This window comes from Micromys minutus (genome assembly GCF_963924665.1).
Source record: "Micromys minutus genome assembly, chromosome: 8".
In the NCBI taxonomy this organism is placed as follows: domain Eukaryota; kingdom Metazoa; phylum Chordata; class Mammalia; order Rodentia; family Muridae; genus Micromys; species Micromys minutus.
The window spans coordinates 23,723,455-23,747,821 of NC_137977.1; the positions used below are offsets into that span (position 1 = coordinate 23,723,455).

The following is a 24,367-nucleotide window of genomic DNA, read 5'->3' on the forward strand; positions in this document are numbered from 1 at the left end:
ACCCTCCGGGGAGATGAAAGGCTCGCTGCCTCTGAGCCGGGCGAGGGAGGGGGCGTGTGACGAGGTGGCAGCGGCATCCGCAGTGACGCTGAGGCCCTTAACGCAGAGCTGGCGCAGGCCCTTCATGCTCCCACCAGGGCCGGAGCCCAGCCTGGGCCTTGCGAACGCCCACAAGGGATGAGTCCCCTAGGGGTGTCCTGGGAGCCGGGTGGGGAGAGAGCGGCCACCCGGGCCCAGTCCTCAGACGCGCCCTGGGGCCTGGGCTGCGGTGTTGACGCGCCAAAGGCAGCGAGGGCGCGTTCACGAGTGCGAGGCAGAAACGAGGAGCGCGCTCGGCTACCGCGGCCGCCACGGAGCCGCGAGCGCGAGCCACGGAGGGGGTGGGCAGCGCGGGGCGCGCGCTGACGTCGCCCGGAGTCACGCACGGAGCGCCGGGTTACGCGCCGACGTCTGGCTGCCACGACTCGCCGTGGCGGCGGCGGCGGCGGTGGCGGCGGCGAGCGGGTCCCGCTAGGGAGAAAGGAGAGAGCTGACGGGGCTGTGAGTGAGCAGGAGGGGCGCGGTGCCAGCCTGGCCTGCCCGCGGGAGCGAAAGCCGGAGTGAACGAGGCCCGAGCCCGCCGCGCGGCCGCCGCCTCCGCCTCCTCCCCTCCCCTCGCGGCCCGCCCCCGCCCGCAGCCCGCCCTCCTCGCGGCTCAGCCCGCAGAGCCCGAGTGAGGCGCCGTTCGGCTCGCGCGCCGTCCAGAACAGGTGTGCGCGCGCCTCCCTCTCCCTCCTCCTCGCGCCCGCCTCGCGCGCGCCGGCCTCCCTCCAGCCTGCGCCCTCCCTCACCTGCGGCAGGACAGCGCCCGCCAGCCCGCCCGCCCCGGTAAGCCCCTCGCGACCTTGCTTGCTGTCACTGACACACTCGAGGTGCCGCCCACCTTGTCCCCTGCAACTGTCCTCTCAGCCAAGGAATAATTATAGTGCCATTGCAGACCCAGGCAGTGCAGCAACGCCCCCCCCCCCCCGCGGCCTGGCGGAGACGAACGAATGAACCCCCTCCCACTTCCGAGAAGGAACATAACATTTTCCCCTAAAAATTAAAAAAAAAAAAAAAAAAAAAAAAAAAAAAAAAAGACAAAAACAATTCTCCCTCTGCAGGCACTGGTGACTATCAATGGTGCAGATTTTTTTAGCCATCCCTGAGCCCCCATTTCCCCAGACCACCGTGGCCCCGAGGCCTGGGACAGTGCGCTAGATGTGGCCGACACTCCTAGTACAGCAATCCTTGAAGGTGGGGAGAGGAAGGAGGGATCTATAATTTAGATTCCACTACCAACCCTATCTCCTGCTCTGCCGCCCCCTCCCCCAAATTACATATACACGCCCAGGGTGCGTTGTTAAAAAATAATAATAATAAAATAAAATAAATCGGTGCTGACATCGCAGATGAAGCCAGGCCCAAGAATGGGTGACCTGAGCAATAGCCGGAGCTCCAAGTCTGTCTGTCTGCTCAATAGCCAACTCCATTTTTTTGTCGGAGGTGGGGGTCAAAAGGAAAGGATGTGGGGCTAGAGGGTCCTTCTCTGAGGAAGACTAGAGGTGGGGAAGAGAAGGGACCCTACAAATACATCTACCATAAGCTTGAACTTTGGTAGAAGCCCAAGAGAGACCAGCAAGGTGTAAAGGAGCTGTCGGCCTTCACCCCCTCCCCCGAAAAAAATTCTACCTTCATTTCCTCACTCTTCAGAGAGTCCTGGAGGCTCTGTTTCGTTCTAATCAGGGTCCCTTAAGTATTTGTCCATCTAAGAGCTTTAAATCATCTTTTAGTATCTATGTTTCTGTTCCATGTCCTTGGAAGGGAGATTTACAATAGGCTGGATTTGTTTTGGCATCTTTTGGTAGACTTTTGGAGGGAAAGGAAAATTTTTATTTATTCTAAGATTCCCCCCTTCACCCTCACTGCCCCCCCCCCCCGCCCAAAAGACTTAAAGGGAATTGTGGCGTTGAAAATTGGAGTGTTTGCTAGAGTATGAAAAAGTTGCTGATTTCCGTTCTTGGAGTACAGTACTAGTAAAACCATTAAATATCAGATGAAGAGAGAGCTTTTGACATTTGATTCAGATGTTTTTGTTTGGACCTTTGAGGGTACATAAAATTTGGATTCTCTGAATTTTTTATGGATTTTAGAATGTGTGATAAATTTAACTCTTCTACAAATGTTTAAAATGAAAACATTTGGGAAATGGGAAGATTATAGATGACTACAATAGTTCTTTTCTGAATTTGAATTTTATATCTTTAATTCTAATTTAATTTAAATCTCTAGTATGATGTCAAAGAAAGCTAGTTATCAGGAATAGGTAGGACATTGAAAGTTTCTTTTCAAGGATTCATAAAATGCTACTTCTTTGAGATGAAGATGTTAATGTTCAGGTTTATTTGAGAGCGTTCTCTTAGCCATGAAGAAATGGGGAATTCCTCTGCATTGAATATTTTCAGCCTAATTGGTGCAATTATTGGTTGTTTTTAATGATTTAAGTCTTGCAGAGAATTGTCTACTTTTACTCAAGTAGCACTTGAATTAAGTTACAATGTTTTCTTTTAGGGTTGGGTTGGGGGTGAAATTTGTGCTTTTAACGTGTTGCTTCTGTTGGGAACTATACAATCAAGAATTTGCTATCCAGAAGTAAATAGCCTCTGCTCAAGTTTATTTTATTAACTATGTGTTGGATTTTTTTCTTTAAAAATAAGATGAATTACATTATTTTAGAATCACCTGTAGTTTAAGCAGAGGAAAATTGAGGTTTTATCTTTCTTCTTGGTCTGTCTTAGAATGTGTCCTTGTGCCAAAAAAAAAAAAAAATGTGAGTAAGTTTGTTGAATATGTAGTGATTCATTTTTTAAAATACTGATTCTCTTTAAAGAAGAATGTGAGTGTATAGTGTTCAGAGGCTCAAATGACCTAGAAATCTTTAGTAGATAAATGTAAGTAAAATTTGAGTAAAAATGGAATGTTTCTTTCTGATGATTTTTCATTAATGTGGATATTTTGCTCCATATCATATTTCGTTTCTTTTTAGTTTTCCCTACATTGTACTGAAATTGTAAGATTAGTCTTACAGCTGTATTGAAGTAATAGATTCAAAGAACTAAACATTAGAACAGGTTTTTCATTTATCAAGTTAGTCTATTTAGGTAGTTAGCAAATCGCTAAAAGTCTCTTTAAGTCCACTGTTTTCTTAATAGATCTTCCAAAGCCAGGATGCAGATAAAACTTTTAAATTCTACTTAAAGCTGTGAGCATTTTAAGACTTTCCTGTAAGTTACTATTTATTTTTCCTGGCTGCCTTTGAGGTCTAATGTCATACCCGTAGCCTAAGGAAAGCCGCCTTTTACCTTTTAGTCTCGGAAAAAGCCCACATTTAAGGGTTTATGTTGAAATTGACATTCTTGGTGAAGTAGTAAATATATACTATCTAATTAATTTATTGTTGAATTGTTAGAGGGAGAATCTTCAGTCTAGTTTACTTTTTAGATATAAGGTCTCAGTTATTTGCTGGTTTTCACTTAAAATCTCTATTTTAAGTGTGCAAATGATATTTAACTTGTATTTTATCTAGAAACATCATCAGTTGCCTCTGCTCCAGGGAAGAAGTCAATTCCTGCTGATAGCCCCCTTTTCTCCCAGAAAATCAGGGCGCTCCCAAATTCAAACTGCTTCAGAACCCCAGGAAATAAATTTTTGGAACAACAAGAAATTTAAACATCGAAGTTAGTCCAGGAAGGCAGTTTGAAGCCCCAAACCTAGAAGAATGTAGGGACTGGCTGCGGGTAGCCTCATCAAAAGCTCATTGGCCTTGTTGTCTTGAGCTCTCATTAGGGGGCAGGGTTTGGTTCATTGTAAACTCTTTCAGAGGAGCAGCCAACACTTTAGATCGGAACGTAACTGAATCTTTCCTGGTTTACATGTGGGCGCATAATACTGCTCTATTCTATGCAAATACCGCATCACTCGCATTTAGGTTACTGCAGTTGCCGGGGTCTATCCAGGGTCCTGACTAATCAGAGGAAGCATGTAGGGAGCCTGTAGGCACCTCTGTTGTCTTCGGGGAATTTTTTTTTTCTTTGTCTTGAAATCCTCTAAAAGTTCCTGCTTTCCTTAACACTACAGACTTGGGAGTGGAGAGTACAGGAAACTCAGCACTGAAAAGGCCCTATGTGGTTCTAGAGATTGCTTCTAAATTAAGGAGAAATTCTTTGTGAGGCCCAAAGCAAAGGTTTCTGTTTCAGAGTGAGCTTCCTCACTTTGAGCTCCTTCAGATATCACTCTTTGCAGGAGCATGTTTCTCAGGCTGGTTCACAGGATTCCTCTGATTTGCTCTTTGGTGGCTAGGGTTCTTTGCCCTGTTTCTTCCTCTTTAATGGGAAGTAGTGAATGTGGCTAATGAAAAGTAAAATGGGGCTCTTGCTAGGGATGGAGGATGGGAGAAAACGGAGGTACAGAAGACATGAATACCAGACAGGTTTGCCCCAAAAATGAAAGCCATATTAAGGGGCTTTGCCGGCTCAGGACTAGAAATGCATCTGCCCCTTGACTGTTCCTACTTCAATCCCTCCCCACTTTGGGCAATCATCTAGTTATTGGTTTCTGCAGCTAAGTGGGGAAGACTGCTCTGTATTATAGAAGGAAAGGAGAAGTTCAGCAGAAGTGGAATCCACAGCTGTATAGGTACATTACTAGGGTGAAGACAGCAGTCTCTTGAAAAGCCAGGGTAAGGCGGCATGATCTGTATTCTCTCTAATAATGTGGATTTTGGGGTCATTGGCAAGGCCTTAGCTTTGCCATAGCTGTCAGGACTGCACACTGCAGTGAAGGGGGCATAAGCATTCACTGTCTGGGTGTTGGAAAATGAGCCCTAGATTGTGGATCATAGTTTAAGAAAAAAAAAATTGTTTGTGATCTCCATCTTTATTCTTGGGCCCCTTCCTATGGCTTCATAAGATCCCGTTTAAGTATCATCATCTGAAGACTGATATGTTAATGGCCAGCAACTGGTCAGCACAAAATGCAAGAGATCTAATATTTTACTGTGGGGGGCTCTCATTGATACTTGCTGAGTTTCAGGGTGGAAGAGTAAAAGGGTAAGTGATCCTGGTTTAATGAATCCTGTAAGGAACTGCGTTTCCCAGGAAATTCCTGACATTTTTAGTTCATGAATTTCCAAAAGCCTGATTGGGTTTTCTCCTCCATTCTGGGTCCTTCTAAAGAAGAGTGGGCTGGGGTCTGAATGCTCAACAGGGCCTGGTTCATCTGCAGAGCTGGCCAACAACCCAGGCTGGGCTGAGCCCTAAGCGGCGTGCCCCCCTTCCCAAATCTCAGAAGGGGGGGCAACCAGGCAGTCGTGGTCTCAAAGGGGGCTGGTCACAGGTTTTTGGGTGAGTGCGGGTTTCTTTTTTATTATCGTTTGAGAGTAAGGGCATAGCCTATGGGAATAGGCACTGCGGGCACCTCAGCCCTGGTGCGGCTACTGTCCTCAGCCCAGCTCCCCCCTCTGGTGAGTGTGCCCGCCCGACTGTGCGGGGCTGCGGTTGGGGGGAGGGGGAGCGGGATCATCTGAGGCCAGAGCCGCTGCCGTGCACGGGGAGGGGGAGCGGCGGGAGCGAGAGGAGGGAGAGGGGAGGGACGGGCTAGGTGTCTGCTGCTCCGCGCCACTGCTGCTGGCGCCCGGTCCTCATCCCCAGCAGCCCCCTCTGCAGCTAAGGGTTTACCACCGCAGCACCTCTTTTGCCTCGCCTGCCTCTTCGGCTTTGCGGTAGGAGACAGCTCTGCTTGGTGGTGGGTGACACTGTCTGGGTTTGGGTGTGGGTCAGGCCCACAGGGGCAAGGGAGGCCGTGACTCGGTGTCCCCTCTGCATCCTACTCAGCTGAGCTGCGAAGGCCCCTCCCCCACATCCTCTCTTTGGGGTCACTGGAAAACAGAACCAGGCCTGATCTCTGTGCTCAATAGGACATATTTCTTCCTACCCTCTCCATTCCCCCAGCCCCTCGACTTCTCAAGTCGAGGCTGCCTAGGATCTGGCCAACAGGGGTAGCTACGGTGGTGGCGGCAGAGGCTGCGGTGGCACCAAAACTGCGACGCGGCGCTCCCGCTCCCCCCCCCCTCCAGAGAGGGGTGTAGGGCGAGGACCGGCGGGTGGGCGCCGCCTGGCGGGCAGGCGGGCGGGGTTGCTGGCCTGGGGAAGGGGCGCAGTCACGTGCCGGCAGGCGGGTGGGTGCGTACAGTAGGGCGCCCTGCTACTGTACTGGGGAGTCAGTGCCCTGTTACCGGGTCTCGTCTGTCTCGTCTCTCCCGCAGATCTCGCGAGAGTGGCTGACTGGCTGTGGGGGTTGCGGCGGCAGCAGGCGGAGCCGGGGAGGGAAAGCAGCGGCGGCTGAGGCGACTGAGGCGGCGGGCGGAGCGGCAGGCGGCGGCGGAGCGCAGCATCATGGCGGATCGAGACAGCGGCAGCGAGCAGGGTGGTGCGGCGCTGGGCTCGGGCGGCTCCCTAGGGCACCCGGGCTCGGGCTCAGGCTCCGGCGGGGGCGGTGGTGGCGGCGGGGGCGGCGGCGGCAGTGGCGGCGGCGGCGGGGCCCCGGGGGGGCTGCAGCACGAGACGCAGGAGCTGGCCTCCAAGCGGGTGGACATCCAGAACAAGCGTTTCTACCTGGACGTGAAGCAGAACGCTAAGGGCCGTTTCCTGAAGATCGCTGAGGTGGGCGCTGGTGGCAACAAGAGCCGCCTCACCCTCTCCATGTCTGTGGCAGTGGAGTTCCGCGACTACCTGGGCGACTTCATCGAGCACTACGCGCAGCTGGGCCCCAGCCAGCCGCCCGACCTGGCCCAGGCACAGGACGAGCCACGCCGGGCGCTCAAGAGCGAGTTCCTGGTGCGCGAAAACCGCAAGTACTACATGGATCTCAAGGAGAACCAGCGCGGCCGCTTCCTGCGCATCCGCCAGACAGTCAACCGGGGGCCCGGCCTGGGCTCCACGCAGGGCCAGACCATTGCGCTGCCCGCACAGGGGCTCATCGAGTTCCGTGACGCTCTGGCCAAGCTCATCGACGACTATGGAGTGGAGGAGGAGCCGGCCGAGCTGCCCGAGGGCACCTCCTTGACTGTGGACAACAAGCGCTTCTTCTTCGATGTGGGTTCCAACAAGTACGGCGTGTTTATGCGAGTCAGTGAGGTGAAGCCCACTTACCGCAACTCCATCACCGTGCCCTACAAGGTGTGGGCCAAGTTCGGACACACCTTCTGCAAGTACTCCGAGGAGATGAAGAAGATTCAAGAGAAGCAGAGGGAGAAGCGGGCCGCCTGTGAGCAGCTCCACCAGCAGCAACAGCAGCAGCAAGAAGAGACCACCGCTGCCACCCTGCTACTGCAGGGTGAGGAAGAAGGGGAAGAAGATTGATCAAACTGAATGAAACACACACACACACACACACACACACACACGTGTTCACACACACACACACACACAGCCACACACAGAGAAAATATACTGTAAAGAGAGAAAATAAAAAGTAAAAAAAAAAAAAAAACAAAAAAAAAACAAAAAACAAAAAAACAAAACTCCAAGGGAGCACCACCCACAGAACCTCCACCAACTGACAGTTTCTCTTCTTGACTTGCCACCCATCGCTGGATGTTGTCCACTTTATCCACCATATAAAACAGTAAGCAGCTGCTAAAAACAAAAAAGAAAAAAATATACAAAAAGTAATAACATTATATGAACTGTGTTTCCTACTTGATTAAAAAATATAAAGAACTGAGTGTTTATTTCCCTAATTAACCAAGAACTTTTGTACACGTTTAAGCTATTATTATTAAAAGTGTTTGCAAAATGGTCAAGATTATAATATTGCTGAATTATATAAAAAAGTCCTTTTCATGTTGAGCTAACATTTGACTTTAGCACAAAAAAAGAGATATTTTAGAACACGTAAAATAATATTTTTAGTTTTTCTCATTTTGTTACCAAATTTCAAACCTTACATGGAGGTTATTATAGTATATTTGACATCCTATATACCTGTGATTAGAGATGTGTATATATATGAGGGCTAGGCATGCTGTGTGTCTGAGCTTTGTCTAAATGTTATGCAGAAGTTTGTAGAGTTCAAGGTACGTAGGTTTAATTCATGCAAGGTAAACAATAAGTGCTCTCTTTTATACAATATGCATTGCATCTGGACCTTAAACATATAAAATGGTCAGTGAAACTTCTGTGAACATGAAGAAATTATTAAAAAAGGCATTTAAATGAAATTTGCTAAGTTGTGATTTTTATGGTTGGAACCAAAGTTATTCAAATAGTAAAAGAAAAAAAGAGAAAGAAAAAGGAAACTTCCCATAATATTTTTCTGCATCTGTTTGCTTTGACTGAGTAGGTGTTTTGTTATTATTGTGTATATGAGATGTACTTGTATTGTTCATAATATATATTTTTTATTATGTGTAGAAAGATTTTAAAAACCTTACTAACGTGCAGCAATTTCCAGTGAACCTGTACTTGGATATCAGGTAGTGAGTCTATTTGTGGTCACTAGCACTGTCTCCTAAACTTGTAAGAGGTCAGAAGCTATCCTTTGATTTTTTTTGTCAGTGCTATTAACTTATGTAGACCTGTTTAAAAGCAAAGCAACACCATTATAGTTATCCTACTGAGCCATGGATTCTGAGTTTCATTTCAAAAGTGAAAGCCAAGTTGGTGTATGTAAAGGATTTCCATGTAGCTGTGGTGCTAGTTATTACTGGCTACATTATATGCTAAGTGTATTTGTGTTCCCAAGTGTACAAGCCTTCTGTCAAAAGTATGTTCTATTATCACTCATATTCAAAGTGTAGGGTATGAAAACGCAAGCTTAGGAGAGCACTTTACCCAGCTGGTGTCCTCCACTGAAATTGTTTGTAACGATAGTCTTTTACAGGTTTTCATTTAAAGATGTTTGTGTGCTTTTAATTGACAACTAACTTCTTGCTGCTGTATAGTAAAATATTAATATATTTTTTATCATTAAACTGCTGCATGACTATCATCTTTGAGTGAAGAGAAAATGTTATAAAAAAGATGCCTTAAATACAGTACATTTTGGTTTGGAATTCTGTAGAAAGTATTTTGGTAAAAAAAGAAAAAAGAAAAAAAGAGGATTTTGGATCTTGTCTGACAGAGAGAGTTCTGGGCATGCAATTGTTTCTTGGCAAATCCAGCCATCTAGATCTACCTGCTGTATGTAGAAGAAACCACCTGTAGGACTGGGAAGGGGTCAGTACCTCTCTCATTGGAAAGCATCGGCCTAGGAAGGCAGAACAGTTGTCTTTTTTGAAGGATTTTTTTTTCCTGCTGGCTCTTTAGGTTTTGATTTGATATTTTTAAGCTTTCTGGTTGAGTGTGTTGTCTTTGTTTTTGAGATCTACTGTATGTGTTGAATAGCAAGTTCTGTTCATTGTACTGTGCATTTTCCCATTGTTTGCTTTTCATATTCATACAATGTCATACATGAGGTGACCGTAAAATAGTTAGGAGTTTCTTTACTTACAAAATCACTGGAAATTATTAAATTGCTTTCCCCTCCCCCCAAGGTGCATTTTTTATTATTTTCATATAGTAAAGTTGAGCTTTTACAGTGCATAATGTGACATTTGGAATGCTTATCAACTGCATGTAAACATTAATAACCTGCACTTTTTGTCTTAAGGTTTGTTGAGCTGTTTTGTTCACTGTACTTTAACTGTGATATGGAAAAGATTGCATTCTCTGTGCTGTTTCTAATTAGGAAAGAGAATTGCTTTGATTTTGTCTCTTGTTTACTATAGCTTCTTAAAGTTAAGCCTTGTGCTACGAGTTGTTGGAGTACTCCTAGATCAGTGTTTTGTAGTAGCCAGCAGTCAGTAGTGCAAGTCAACAAAAACACAGCAAACTTAGGCAAAGTGTCCTTTCTTTGAGATGCAAGTTCTTTCATAAGGTTTTCTTTAGGGTCAGCTACCTAAAGTGAAACCTTTCTTACCTGTAGACTTCAGATTCTGCTTGGAATCCTACCGGATCAAGAAGCACATAATATTGTGCAGTTGTCTTTACACTATTAACAGTTAAACACAATCTTACTAGGACTTTGAATCCATTGTCTGATTTATGGTCAGTGGGTTTAAAAAAAAATCCACATGCAGATCTTTTAAGACTTAAAAAGTGGTCATAGAGAAGACTGAGTGACTGTAAAGATGCTCTTTTTGTTTAAAGCATCTCACTTTCTCTCCCATTGATCTAACCTCCCCTTCCCTTCTCCTCTTTCATCCTTCCCCTACATTTCCCCTCCCAGGTGCTCAGTACTTTACCAAGGTTCTATATTTCAATGTATTATGTTAGAGTCTCTTTTTGTTTTTATTTTACTAGTGGGTAGCCCCAGTTTGTGCTGAAAAGGGGGGGTATATTTGACCATATGTGTTACTCATTGAAGACAGTATGATCAAATGTGCCAAAAACAAGCAAACAGAACTTAATTCATGACAAGTTTGCCTTATTTTTATTGATCTGCTTTGTCTTATAATTAAGGTCCAAGAGCTTGGTTAAACTTTGTTATTTGCCTAAGTAAAAAAGAAAACTTGAAATGCATTGAAATATTGATTTTTTTTAAAAAATGAGAGACACTGTCAAGTAATTTGATTCAAAGATCAGCCACCAGATTTCAAGAGTGAGAAAGTCTGTGTGTGTGTGTGTATTGGTTGTGGTGGTGGTAGTAGTGATGGTATTTGTGGCTTCCCCCCCCCCTTTAAATTACCAAATCTTATTTTAAAGCTACCTTTTATTTGTGCCTCCTATTTATCATGCTGATGTTAGAAGCAGCAGTCATCCAGCCACAGAGGGAGCTAAAGTTAACTAACCAGAACTGTTGAAATCATATATGCCTTTGACAACAAAGGAAGTTCCTAGGAAAGCCATATTGGCTTTTCCTTTACTAGACACACATTGGAGGTAGATGAATATTTGCCAAATGAGGGGGAAAAAGACAAAGTAGTCAGGAAAGACAAACTGTTTCCAGCTTCTCAAAAGCCATGGAAAGTAGAAACCAAAACCAATGAGAAATTTAAAAGACCTTGAAAGTCTCACTTTCTAGTCCCATGCAGGGGTTAAAATTTGACTCGAAAAGTCTATCATCTAGAGATGGATAACTAGTTCAGTTTTTGGTTTTTTTTGTTTGTTTGTTTGTTTTTGTTTTTAGGTAATGGAGAAAGCTGCTAGTGATTTTAACCCCTGCTGAAAGGAGACAGATACTTTCATTTGGGAGCAAATACTTATTGCCTTGAGAAATAGCACTGTAATAGTTTATGTTAATTAGTCATAGAATAACCTTTATCCCTTTCAAGCTATGCAAATTATTAAATAGGTATAAATTAGAATTGAATTAAAGAGTTGATTATATTGCAATCAGATGGCATTCACAAACTTAACTGGAGCATATACAAATAAAATCTATTAGTTTAAGAGTTTTTTAAATGCTGACATAAAAAATATAATTTAGCTACCTGTTCTAAAATGCTGAATACTATTAACATTGTATGATAGGTCTGAAAGACTGCCTCCTTTTTTGAAGAGAGAGATTAAGAATTTTTATAATTGCTTTTCATCAAATTTTAATATTTTTGTCAAGTTTTTAGGTATTTAATTTGTAAAACAGTTTGCTTTGTACTGGCATACAGATATTAGGGTATATTGATTTTAAATTTTTTGAAGCCAAGTGATCAAGTACATTTGTAATAAAAGTCGATGGATCTCTATCAGTTGTACTCACTGTTTTCATTTCTTGTTCTTATCAATGTAGGAGTTTGTACCTTTTTCTGCAGGAAAATGGAGCTAAATTTGGGTGGAAGGGAGGGAAAAAGACAAATCTGTTGAGATGAATCTTGGGTGGGTTTGGTGATCCAAACACTTCAAAGCATCTTTATGTGAATTAAGATTTAGAGTGTTGGAAAAGGTGTAACGTTATCTTTTTTTATTCTTGATTTAAAAAAAATTTTATGGAGCTTGATGTTTGGAGAAATCATCTTAGTTCTGTTTCTGCCCTTTTAACATTTTTGTGTTTTGGCAATGTTGAAACTTTTTAAACAACAGTTTTCTCTGTTAACATTTTGGGTTAATCTGCCAGCCATGGTGACCCTACCATGGGCATAGAATTATTTTTATCTCTACATGGGTTATCCTCTCTTCTCCAGTATTTTCTATTAGTTTTTATTTTTAATTTTATAGACCATACATATTTTCAGATGATTTTAGAATGGGGCTTCCTGAAACTACTTGGGTAGCTTTTATAGCTCCACTGTTTTTTAAACACATAAGTGTACTTTTAATATTTTCTTCCCCATAAAAACTGAGATAGAAAATCAATTTTTCCCTCTTTGTCCTTTCTTGGATAGCAGGGTGAAATGATGTTTATTGTGTGAAAGAAAGCTAAGACAAGGGAATCTTCAGCACTTTAGATGAAAACAATGGGTGAGAACTCTGAGTATAACATTCATGGTGGTTATCTCTAAATTTGCATATCAGTATTAGAGAGCTCATGTTTTGTCATGAGAATAGACTAAGGGAGAGATCTTTCTAATTGCCTAAGCAAATTTACTAGTTTTGTAAGTTCATTTTAAACTTTATCAAAAATTTTAAACATTAAACATATTGAAACATTGTTTTCTTCATTGTAAGCCAAAATTAGGCCATTGGTAGTAACATACTCTATAAAACTAAAGTGATCACTACTTAAAGTGACTGTTAATCCAGCAGCACGAATTACCATAACTCTACAGAGTTTGCAGTACATTTTTTTAAGAAAAGCTGATTTAAAGATTTATGACGCTATTTGATCCTAAAATCAAACCTAAATTTAAGGCCTAGGCCTTTCGACTGGTTCTTTTTGAGCAGAAATTTCATTATTATGGGCCACATAATGATGACCTAAACTAGCATTAGCATAGTCTAAATTAGCATTAGAGTTTTGAGATTAAAGAGCAAGCAGAGGAAATATGAGATGCAGCTGGTTCTAAGCATTTTGTCATCCTCCATCTACAAACTGACTACCAATTTGGATGTTAAAGGGTCTAGGTATCTTGCATCTTCAGAAAAGTTGGATATGAAAAATAGCCTCTGGCTGGTGTTTTTCTTGTAAGGAATTTATAATACTTCATTTCTGCCTTCATGTTATGGTTTATGTCTCCTTCCTTCCATTACATTTGCTATTTTCTCCCTCTTTTCTTGCCTTCTTTCTGTTGTCTAGCTTTTATGGTAAATTGTCTTGTTGAGAGATGTAAAAATGTGATGGTGATCTTTTGTGTAAAACAAAGCTACTTTTTACAGACCAGAAATCTTTTATTGTTCTTGGAATCATAATATTTTTGTGCTTCCATGAGTACATACTTTTTTATTATTTTGCATAGTAATTAATTTTTTAACATTTTATGGGGGGAATTAAACTAATGAGTTTTAATGTTCTTGGTTTAGGATCCACTTTAGTAATTCAGAAGGCCTATAAGGTGAAAAATCATACTCGTGTTTTGGAATTGGTATATACTTTGGTCTAAGAAGTATTAATGCAAAAAACTTCTAGGAGGATTTAAGTGGTAGTTAAAAGTTACAGGACAGGTGATTCTTGAGTAGCTCAAACAGTAATAATAATCAGGTAATAATTTACATTGGCTGACATTAAGTCAAACTCTTCTAAAATGGACTGACAGTAGGCAGTGTAGTTAGTTATTGGTAGCTCTTGACCTCCATGTCAAGTATGTCTGGCAACTTGGCTCCTTCATTCTCCTTTATGATCCTGTTCATGGCATCTGAGCTTTCCTCCTTCAGAAAGAAGTCAAATAATGACTCTTTCTTTTGAACATGGCCAATTGATGATCCAGAAAGATTTCTGTATTTTGATGTAATTTGGCCTCCCCTCCCCCCTTACTGCTATTTTTCTCATAGTCTTAACTTGGCAATTTGAAGAGCATCTAAATGAGTACTTGTTAAGAAATCTGGGAAATGAAGAGTGTAAGAAGCATGTGTTTAAGTTGCAGAGAACTGAGACTTACTGGTTTAGAAATTGGAGAGGAGAAAGAAAAAAGCTGTTTGTGAATTAGGTTATGAGAGATAACAGAACAGAATGATTGGAAGTAAAGTAGGAGGGATTTTTATTGGCAGTAGGAAAAAAGATTAAGGTGAACTCTGCATAAGAGGTGTTAACTAAGAACAAGGAGGTTGAGCTTCAGTAAGTAACTGTCAGTGGGTCTCTTGTTGGCTAAGAGAAGTTGATCTGTAGCTAGTAATGGTGATGATGGATTATACAGATCAGTTTTGGTGTGTATGTATGATGGTTTGAAGCTTGTGTGTCTGCTCCTCTGAACAAATTTAAATAGCACAGTTGGGAAACGACAGCTTTTCTGGTCAAGGCAGATTGGTGTTGGGAATGTACTATTTTGGGAAAAAATATAACAATTTACCCTCTTTCATTTACCCCTTTTAAACTATCAGTGACATTTATCATCCACTATTTTCTTGGGCTCTTGTCACAGCATAGTTTATGTTTGCATTTCAAAATAATCCTTATAGTCCACAAAGATCTGCACCCAAAGATCCTTCTTTTATAGACACCTTTGGTCAACATGTGTTTATTTAGAAAATAGTAAACCAGATACAATCACTGAATTGCTATTTTAAGTATCTTTTCTATTTCCTTTACATTTGTAGCCATCTAACATTGTGGATCTTAAGAGGCTTTGATAATATATTTTCAGAATTAGACACATCCCCTGAACTCATGTTTTTTTTTTTTTTCTACTTTAAAATTGTAGAAGTCCTTGTAGTTAGGGTAGACAGAAGTTAATCATAATATATCTCCCAGGTTTTTGAGTTCTTTGTAAGGTGAGTTGACAGTGATTAGTAATCTGTTCTATAATCCCAAGAGTGTTTTAAATTATTTAGGGTAAATATTTGTTTTCAAAGTTACATAACTCAAATTCACATTGACTAGAAATTTGCTGGGTTTATTCCCAGTAATTTTCATATATTACTTTCAAGTTTCATTTTATCAGATAACTATACATTCCTGTTACAAATTTGTTTTAAAATAACCAAAAGGAAGTCTTGGCCTGTAGTTGGAAGGTGTTTTTTTTCTTGTCATGTGTCAAGTTCATTAACATTAGTGGGGTTATTTTTTTTTTTTTACATACTTTATTTGCAGAGTTGGCACTTAGAATAATTTTCACATTTTTTGTGTATCAGATTTTAAATTATAGTTAACATACTATAGTTTAATCTGTGCAGAGCCTTCTTAAAGAGCTCCTCCCTTAGGAATTGTTTTAAAGAAGTAAAGAACAGTGCTTTAAATGACTGGGGTGAGTCCGAAAGGTTTCCTTGAGTCTAGGCAATGGAGATAAACGATAGCCCATTTCTATGCTGCATACAGTTGTTAGGGTTTGATAATAGTGTAGGAAAGTGCAAAAGCAGAAATGACTGTGTAAGTGGCCTATAAATTTATAGTTTCCATTATTGCACTATTTATCTTTGCACTTGAGTTTTTGGAAATTAAAGACTAGTCACTTTCACTTTTGTTTCTAGTCTTTTCTAATTTCTTGCAAAATTGTTTTCAATATCCCACCCAAAGTTAAACTCATATGCAATTACATATGCTTTATAAGGCCAAGAAAATATTTATTAATGTTATCTATATAACAATAAATTTTGTTTTGATAAAATTTTTAATATAGATCTTTATTTGCCCATAAAATTCTTTATAAATATGAGCTTTATTAAACTGTTAAAGTAAAAGCTTAGGATAGAAAATATGTCTTCTGTATATAAAATTGTGTCTTTGAGATCCAACTTTCAGCCTAGAATGGCCTGGCTTTTGAGTGTTAGTATGTTTTCATTTAGAAAATGATCTTTGAGTCATACTGGGCAAGTGCTTAAGAAAATGGAAGTAAATAGGTGGCAGTTCCCTCTTTGTAGCTTTCTATAAGGTTCATATAACTTCTCTGTAGTGTATGTCACATGCTGGTATTTCGTGAATTGAGTGTTTCTTTTGAAAATTTAAGAATAATGTTGTTAGAGGGATGGTTATAGCAAAGGATACAGGACTTTGGTTTAACCATTGGCAGTTTTATAGCTTCCTTGATAGACTCTATTCCGAGAACAAAGAGTGTACTTGTGAATGTGTGATGCTGTATTCACAATTGCAAAAAGAAAAAAAGAAAGGAAAAGGAAACAAATTGAGTTTTCTCAATGGAACAGAGAGATGTATCTTTGGCTAGAATTGTTTTTATAAGTTACTTAATGATCTTATTCTCTATTCTTTTCTTGTAGATTTTTACACACCTCATACTTAAAACCAGCAAGTAAGAGGCCTCTTTTCAGATAATTTTGGAAGGTCTGAATGTGTTCTGGATGGGGTATTGATTGTGACATTTTTCCCATCATGGTTTGCTGGTCACTGTGGCTCATAGTGTTTGCAAATTCCGTTGAAAATTCAGTGATGTATTTGAAATGAGAATATCTTCTACAACATGGTATGGATGTGTGTGGCTAGATTCCATGATGTGGCATGGTTGTGGAACAGTAGTAGCCTTGATTTAATTTAAATAGAAAGTTTAACCATAGTCCAGATTTTATGTACAGGAATTGTGCCAGGTACTTGTCTAAATGTGGACCAATTTTGGAAATGAAAGTTAATGAATGTGGATTTGACTCTAGATAATTCTATACTCAAAACTACAAGTTAAAGGCTCACATCATTAGAGTTACCTACATTTGATGGCCTTAGCTCTTTAAATGTGGATAACATTCAGCATTATATCTGTAAATTTCCTTAGGAAAAGAAAAGTTCAGTCTTTATACCTTTTCTTGGAGGCTAAATTTACCACATATGGAAGTGAGAAAATTGTACCAAGTGGTTTTATTTTTTTAATGGAGTTTAACCAGCTTAATTAATTCCTTTTCCTACTTTGAATCACTCATTTCCCATATATAAATAAAGGGAAAGCTCAGCAACCCCCACCCCCAGGCAATTTTTGTTGTCTGCCTCCATTTCCCAATCCTATTACACAATGAATTACGGGTATCCCTCTTAAGTCTCTGTAGTGCTTTGGGGGGCGGGGGGAGGTGTCACAAATACCTTTAAAAATCTGATGAAAGTGATGGACCCTCTTCCCCAGGGGAAAAATGCACATAATACAGATAATTTTACTACAACCTCAGGGTCATCACTTACCTTCTGAAACCCAAGTTAGAAAAATTTTTGCTCTGAGAAAACTATAGAAAACTGTAATAAAAATAATTGATAAAATTAAGAGCTATTGGCTTAAAACATTTCAGATTGGGATTATTATCATATGGTGGCCCCTACTAGTGAAATGTGACATTGCAACTAGCTTTGTTAGACTTTATAACATCCAGAAAGAAGGGAAAGAGAAGTAAAGTTCTGAGAGCTATTTATAAGAAGTCAGGTCATCTCCAGATGTGAGAGCCAGTCCTGGTTCAAGGTAGGGGTCAAGGTGCCTGACAAGTTTAGCAGGGTAGAGTTTGATAAACCGTGCTCAGGATGCCAAGGGGTTAGCCATTATCTTAACCCCTTCCTCACCAAAAGATTTTAGTTTTGTCTGTTGGGAAAAAAAGATGGCACTAGGGAAAAATAAGTTGCCTTACAACTTTGCTGGAACACATCAGTTTGGTGAAGTGTGGGACACTAGTATTATTTTTGAGAAGGTGCATAAAACCAAAGTAAATTATTCTCTATGTAGAACATTATTTACTAGTAACATTTGTTTGGGTGTATTAGCTTTGACGATTTTTACCAGTAAATACTGATTTTATTTAAAACTGGGAGTCCAGTTTACATATAGGATAGTTGATATATCCATCTTTTCCCCCATGTAAAGAATTGTCTAAAAGATTTATGCATACTTTTTACTTTTCTCTCTTGATACCATGGGGTGGGGGTGGGGAGGACTTTGACTCAAAAACTGACAAATGTCTTCAAATTTAAAAATCAAAAAGCAGCACTTTAAGTCTAATTCCACACCATTTTAGTGCATGTTTTAGTTTAATAATGATTTTTGGTGCATGCCTTTGGGCTTATTCAAAAGTGTACAATAGAAAAGTGTATTTCCTTTCATAGAAAGGAGATGTTTTTCTACTTTGCAACATGTGATTACAAAAATCTTCCTCTGTGGGAAGATTAACCATGTATTGAACTACTGAAAAGTATATATTTTTAGATATACAGAAGGAATCTACACGGGGCAGCATTCAGACCTATATAGAAGTCATAAAATTCTGTATAGGACCAAAAGGAAGTAACATAAAACACTTAAACAGACTATGTTGGGTAGAAATACCTTTCGATCTTGCATTGACTTCCAAAATGAAAATGCCACAGAAGTTTGCTGAAACTTTTGTTTGAATTTTCTCTGTCAGTGTATTTAGCCCAAATGCAACTGCTTTGGGTTAGCACAATGTAAGAATCAAAACACAAAACGAAATAGTTCAGTCTGGTTTGCCAATCCAGCCTGACTGAAATAAGTAACCAATCACTTGCAAAATGAAAAAACTGTCCAACTCCTCTAAGGTTTTAACAAAACAACCTTGGCTGATGTGGGAACATTCATTCCCACTTTGATTTCTGACCTGACAGCAAAGATTCATGCTTGACATGATTTCAAACCTGACAGTGTCTGTTTAAGGAGCCATGGTACAGTTTGCTAATTCAATCCCAGATACCTGTTGATTACCTGTAAGATCTAGAGTTCAAAGTAGCCAGCAGCCGTATCCCTGAGTGCTCTGTGCCCATCAGATATTGTGAAGTAAGCAGAGTTGGGACAGGTCAACAGCTCTGAGGATTGACCTCAGAGCAGTATCTGCTTTCTTGGGAGTCACTGAACTAATGTCCCACACTGCGTTACTTACTGTAGATGTTCTCCAAGAGGAGGCCCAGAGCACACATCTGAATTGCTTGTGGTACTCAGAGAGGGGGTGCTAACTCTGATGCCCTGGCCAAATTCCAGTTTAGGGATGTGGGTCTTCTTGTCATTTTAATTGGAAATGTGCATCACTTTCCATTTTTCCTGTTGCTCTCAGTGTAAACTACACTGTTCCTTTGCCATAATCCCAAGTCTCAAAGATACTGGTATTTTATGGGCCAGGTTCATGCCTTATCTTGATACACAAGAGTTGAAGAATGAGAACTTGGCATCAGGATGCCTTATACTTGGAGGGTGGACTCTTGTGATGTCTAGGGATGAAACCGGCCCTCTTTTGGCATATGTTAGGGAGCTTGCACTGGTTGGAAGCTTCCAACCATAAGATGTGAGCTGAACCCAATTTCCCCTCTTTTCTTATAGCATAATGAGAAAGTCTTTTGGGTTTTTAGCAGTTGAGGAAGGCCGGAGTTCTGCAGCTTTAATTTGGGTAACTAGCTGGTTTAATCTGGGTAAACTAAGGCTGGTTTGAGCAAGATTTTGGTAAATTAACTTGGCTCTCAGATGCCACAGACTCCGTGAGAAGTCACCATTATTTTTAGTGGTCGTGATGGAGTCCCCCTGTAGCCATTAATTTAAGATTACATGCAGAGTTGCTTTATTTTGAGCTTTTTGTGTACACACAATCCCAAACTGGAAAAACGTAAAAAAGGAATCCTGCTGTGAAAGGTATATATTACTCTAGATTTTTCTTACTGTAAATATTGTAAGATTGTAATACTGTCAATATTTTATTAACCAACAAATGTTAATCTATGTGAAATCAGACTTATTTTAAATGTGCTTCTTATTTACTGTGTGTGGTCCCTGTTGCTGACAGTATTAAGTTATATTCTGATGTAAGATTAACTTTATTAAAGAATGTAAACATTAAATGTTTCCTTATGGGAAAACAAATAAAGTATAAAGAAGACAATTCTTTTCATTGAAATATACTGTGTATTTACACTTGCTAGACCCAGCACCACTTATAAACTTAGTACACTGTCCAGTTTCAGTTAACACAGCTGACACGGTTGTGCTCCACTTGAAAGTCTAAACCTTGGTGTTGTTGGAATATAAACAGTTTGTATTTGTCTGCTGTGAATCATCTTGAAATTTCTAATCAAATTTGTAAAATTTTTATAGTAAAACATTTTAATGACAATTTAAAAATTATCTTCTCTAAAGAGTGGTCAAAACAATGTCCTTTCAGAAATAGAGTTGCTCTTTACTATCTTTCCAAAATGACTTTGGTTAAATGGACCAGGTGTATATTAGTTAAAATCTAGGGGTAAGTTCTTGGTATTCTTTGAGTTTACAAGTTAATACTTATTGGAGTTGTGCCAATATACAATAGAATATCATTAATTTGCACTGTTTGGGGACCCCATTTAAGAATGCTGAATTTTGCCAACTAAAAAGTAAGCAAATGCAATTTAAAAAGTAAATTTGAGCATTCTGTGTTAAATATGTGCAGTTATTATCATATGAAGAAGCGCAGTGTGTTGGGCTGTAATATAACCATATTTGCTGTCATGTTCTCCCATCTCAGTGCTGGGAACTCACCATGTGGAAACCAAGCAACCGTGTTGTGCATCAGCCGGCTTGAGTTTGTTCAATATCAAAGCTGAAGCTAGCGAGGTCTGCTGTACTGCTTATTGAAGTATTGTGATTCTTTTAGGCATTGGTTCTTACAAAATATATACTGTAACAGTATACTTTGTACAGATTTAAATTTTATTTGAAAAAATGAAATAAAGTAGGCAAAAAATAAAGATGTTTATTTTTCATGTGACTACATAAACAGATCATCAGTCTTTTGTTTCAGCGTTTTTGTGGGGGAGGGATCTGGTTGGCCCATTTGTTTTGGTTTGGCTTGGGTTTTGGTCAATGGAGACATCTCCAGAACCTCATAGCAGGTAGACTATTTGTCTGCTACTCATCAATTGGCTGTAGGCATTAAATGTGTTCTCACAGGAAAACCCCATTTTCTATTTTATTTTAAAACAAATTTATTTCCCTATAAGATTTTGTGTGTGTGTGTGTGTGTGTGTGTGAGTGAACAAACTCCCTCTGTGGCTCCTTGGGTCAACTTTGAATAAATTATTTGGTAGTGTAATGGTTAAGCAAGCTGATGCACTGAAAAGAAGGGAGAGCTGCTTGTTTCCTGTGGGAGCCTTCCTTGTTTCAGATCTTAAGTTTGAAGTTGGTTTGGGGTAATAGATGAGTCCATGATGTAAGATGAAGAGTTGTGCCTTGAAATAAGGACCTTTTCAAACTGCTGTTCATAGAATGGCAGAGAGAGAAACACACACACACACACACACACACACACAGAGAGAGAGAGAGAGAGAGAGAGAGAGAGAGAGAGAGAGAGAGAGAGAGAGAACAAACAGGAAGAAATCTTCAGGACACTTCCATTGGGATAATCTAGAAGATTAGATGATCTAACCAAGGAGAACCACTTCAGTTTTGACCTCTGAGTAAAATTAAACAAAGACCTCAAGAGCCTATGGCTATATACCCTTGGCTTTAGGAAGTAGAATTTAAAGTTTTATTTGTGTCAGTTTGCTTTTTATCATTAATATTTTCACATTCCTTCAAGCAAGATCAGAGGATGAGCTGGAACAAGCAGTTCTCCCAGTTTTTCCAGGCAGAAATCACACTTGGTGAGATCTTCTCAGTGAGGGGCCATGTTTCAAAACCTTATGCATGGCCATAGAATGTTCCAGTTCACAGCTTCATGATGCACTTGGTAAGTCCCAACAAAGTAAAAAATTGGCTCTTTTGCTTTTAAGAAAATTCCCTCTTTTGTAGAGAATAAGAGTTTTGGATTAAGTTTCACAAGTGACAACCACAATTCTGATAAAAATAATTAAGCTTTATCAAAATCTAAAGCTGAGGATGCCACTATTTGGGAAGGATAGGTGGGGGCCTTAAGAAGTAAGAGGGGGGAGGGAGAAAAGAAGAATAAGAAAAGAAGAAGAAGAAGTAGCAGCAGCAGTAGTAGTACTGAGAACTTAACCTAGACCTTTCATATGCTAGGCAAGCATTCTACCACTAAGCTATATCTCAGCCCTTAAAAAAATTTTTTTAGGGTAAGGTCCCACTAAATTTTCCAGACTGATCTTGAACTCACACTGTAGTCCAGGTGGACTCCTGCCTCAGTCTCCTGAGTAGTTAATATTATAGTTTTATGTCACCAGACCTGCCTAAAAATCTAATTTCTATAGTTGACTATGGCTTTAGGGGACACAAAGGAAACAGGTGGGCATTTTTTGAAGATTAGTTTCCCCTCCTCAAGAAGCAAGGATCAGGTAAAATTCCCGGATCTCTTTCTAAGAAGAGCAGAAAACTCTAGTGAAAACTGTAGGCAGAACCTGCTCCCTGTAAGTATAGAGAGTGGAAAGCAGAAGTTGGGCCCCTTCCTCGCTGTCCTGTGATCTTCTATGATCTTCTAAAGACTCTAATGGAACCATGATAAATATGTCCAGTGGTCAGTTTGAAGAGCAAGAACCTGAAATAAGGTCCTACTGCTGCAGCCCTGCATGGTTAATCTCCCAGACTGGGGCTAGATATGAACTGCAAGTCAGGGCCGGGTGGCTTGAAGACCTTTTACTCTTCACCTTCCAGTGGCTGTGAATTTTTATTTAACCATGCCGCATATAACTTATTTTGTCCCTTTGGTTTGATTATTTTTTTAAAAAAAAAAATCTTGTTTCGTGTCAGTAACCGTTGTTGTCTAAGCAGATAGAATACACAAACACACCTGCACATGTGCTCACACAGACACACATGCATGTACACACACACATGCACAAATGAACATACAGACAACCACACACATCTTTGAGTACCTGGGATTTGACAGACTTGTTGATCTGGCATACTGTGTTTTAGGGGAGTTCCTGCTCATTCAGAATCAAAGGGGAAATTCATCTGTAGCAACTGACTTCCAGTTCTGCCTGGATCCACACACCTCCAGTGCTAGCATGTCAGTACCTCCTCCACACTCTGAGAACCTCAGGAGCTATATGTTTCCCCTGAAAATAGAATTCCACTGTAATATTGCAAATCTCCTGAGTGTTTCTGCTGGCATTATTACAGCCTTTCTACCAGTGATGATTTTACTCACTTTGATTTGTTCACATCAGGCTGGCTGTACTTAGATTGTTAGTGAGAATGTCACAAAAGAGACTCTGAATGTTCCAGTGTGAACAAGCAGGATATCCCCATGTTATGGCAGGGTTGTCCTGTTAAAGCTGTTGTCTCCATCCTGTTCAACACATACTTCAAATCTGCCCATCTCCTGTGGAGATGGGCAGCAGCAACAACCTAGCTGTCCTTTTTGTCTCTGATAATAGGTATATAATCACTGTCCTACACTTCTCCAAGCCCCACCCCTTACCTGTTACATTTTAAGTATTGAATGTTTAAACTTAGGTACTAAATTAAGTGTTTTGCCTAGGTTATTTTATTTCATTCTAATTACAGCCCCTTTAAGGTGCAAGCACTCTTACTACCTCCAATTTACAGATGAGGAGGTTCCCTGTGGCATGGGATGATTAACCTTACCAGGGTTCTTCCACTGTCAGAATTCCAAGCCAGGTAGTTTGAAGTCAGAGAATATTTGTGGTCTTACAACTTTACTGTAGTGCTTTCCCTTCACAGTTCTGTCTCTGCACCCACTCTGACTTTGACATTACCTCACCTCACCTATTTAGCTAAGTGGTAAAGCCAGTGTGCTCCTTAAAAAAGAGCTTCCTCTGTCTAATTCAGAGCCACATTTCCTGTTCTAGACTCAGCTTCATTCATGAATGAATGCACATTTTCACTTCTCCCTCCCTTTCATGGGGGAGAGATTTAACTTGAAGCAGGTCTAAAGGAAGCTAGCAAATGGCCTTTCCAGGCCTCTTTCTACCGCTTTTGCTTAAAGTGAGCACAACCTGAAGCACTAATCCTCCTTTTAACACTCACCACAGTGACCTCAACCACAGATTTTGTGAATTATGCTCTTGAACTCTGTCATGTTGAGTGTGTTCCCTCTCCATTTCCCCAGATTCTAACCACCCCTATCCCCAGCAAGCACTCATTCTGTGGAGCAAACCTCCTGTCTGGACCCATGTGGATTCATATAAACCCAACAACAGTATCAAGAAACAGTATCAATAAGTCTCCAAAGAGGCTCTGGCCTGCCCAAACCCAGAACCCCTTGTGCTCCCACAGTTGGCCCAGTTTTGGATCAGCCAAAGCTAACATCATCTCCCACTCAAGAGTTTTGAGTTTTTAAATTCCGGAAGGCATTTTCCTGTGCCCTTTAAAATGCTATTTTCCAGATGTTTCCTGACCTCCAAGAGAAGG

At 40.7% G+C, this 24,367-nt stretch overlaps 2 protein-coding genes across 3 annotated transcripts; both read left to right on the forward strand.

Moving 5' to 3' along the window:
* The first annotated feature begins 469 nt into the window (after positions 1–469).
* PURA (purine rich element binding protein A) lies at positions 470–9,115 on the forward strand. Of its 2 annotated transcripts, none has more exons than XM_080920208.1 (2): positions 470–867; positions 6,341–9,115. In XM_080920208.1, exon 2 carries the CDS (start codon positions 6,471–6,473, stop codon positions 7,434–7,436), a length of 966 nt encoding a protein of 321 aa, XP_080776334.1. In that variant the 5' UTR covers positions 470–867; positions 6,341–6,470; the 3' UTR covers positions 7,437–9,115. The 2 variants fall into 2 exon arrangements, with proteins under 2 accessions (XP_080776334.1, XP_080776335.1); XM_080920209.1 differs by lacking the exon at positions 470–867 and adding an exon at positions 5,728–5,797.
* A 135-nt stretch (positions 9,116–9,250) lies between these two features.
* Positions 9,251–20,798, forward strand: IGIP (IgA inducing protein). The gene has a single exon (XM_080920211.1). The coding sequence runs from the start codon at positions 20,476–20,478 to the stop codon at positions 20,635–20,637; it is 162 nt and encodes a 53-aa protein (XP_080776337.1). The 5' UTR covers positions 9,251–20,475; the 3' UTR covers positions 20,638–20,798.
* The last annotated feature ends 3,569 nt before the right edge of the window (positions 20,799–24,367 follow it).

Coding starts and splice junctions, on each gene's coding strand:
- PURA (XM_080920208.1), top strand. CDS start 6,471: ATGGCGGATCGAGACAGCGGCAGCGAGCAGGGTGGTGCGGCGCTGGGC.
- IGIP (XM_080920211.1), top strand. CDS start 20,476: ATGTGCAGTTATTATCATATGAAGAAGCGCAGTGTGTTGGGCTGTAAT.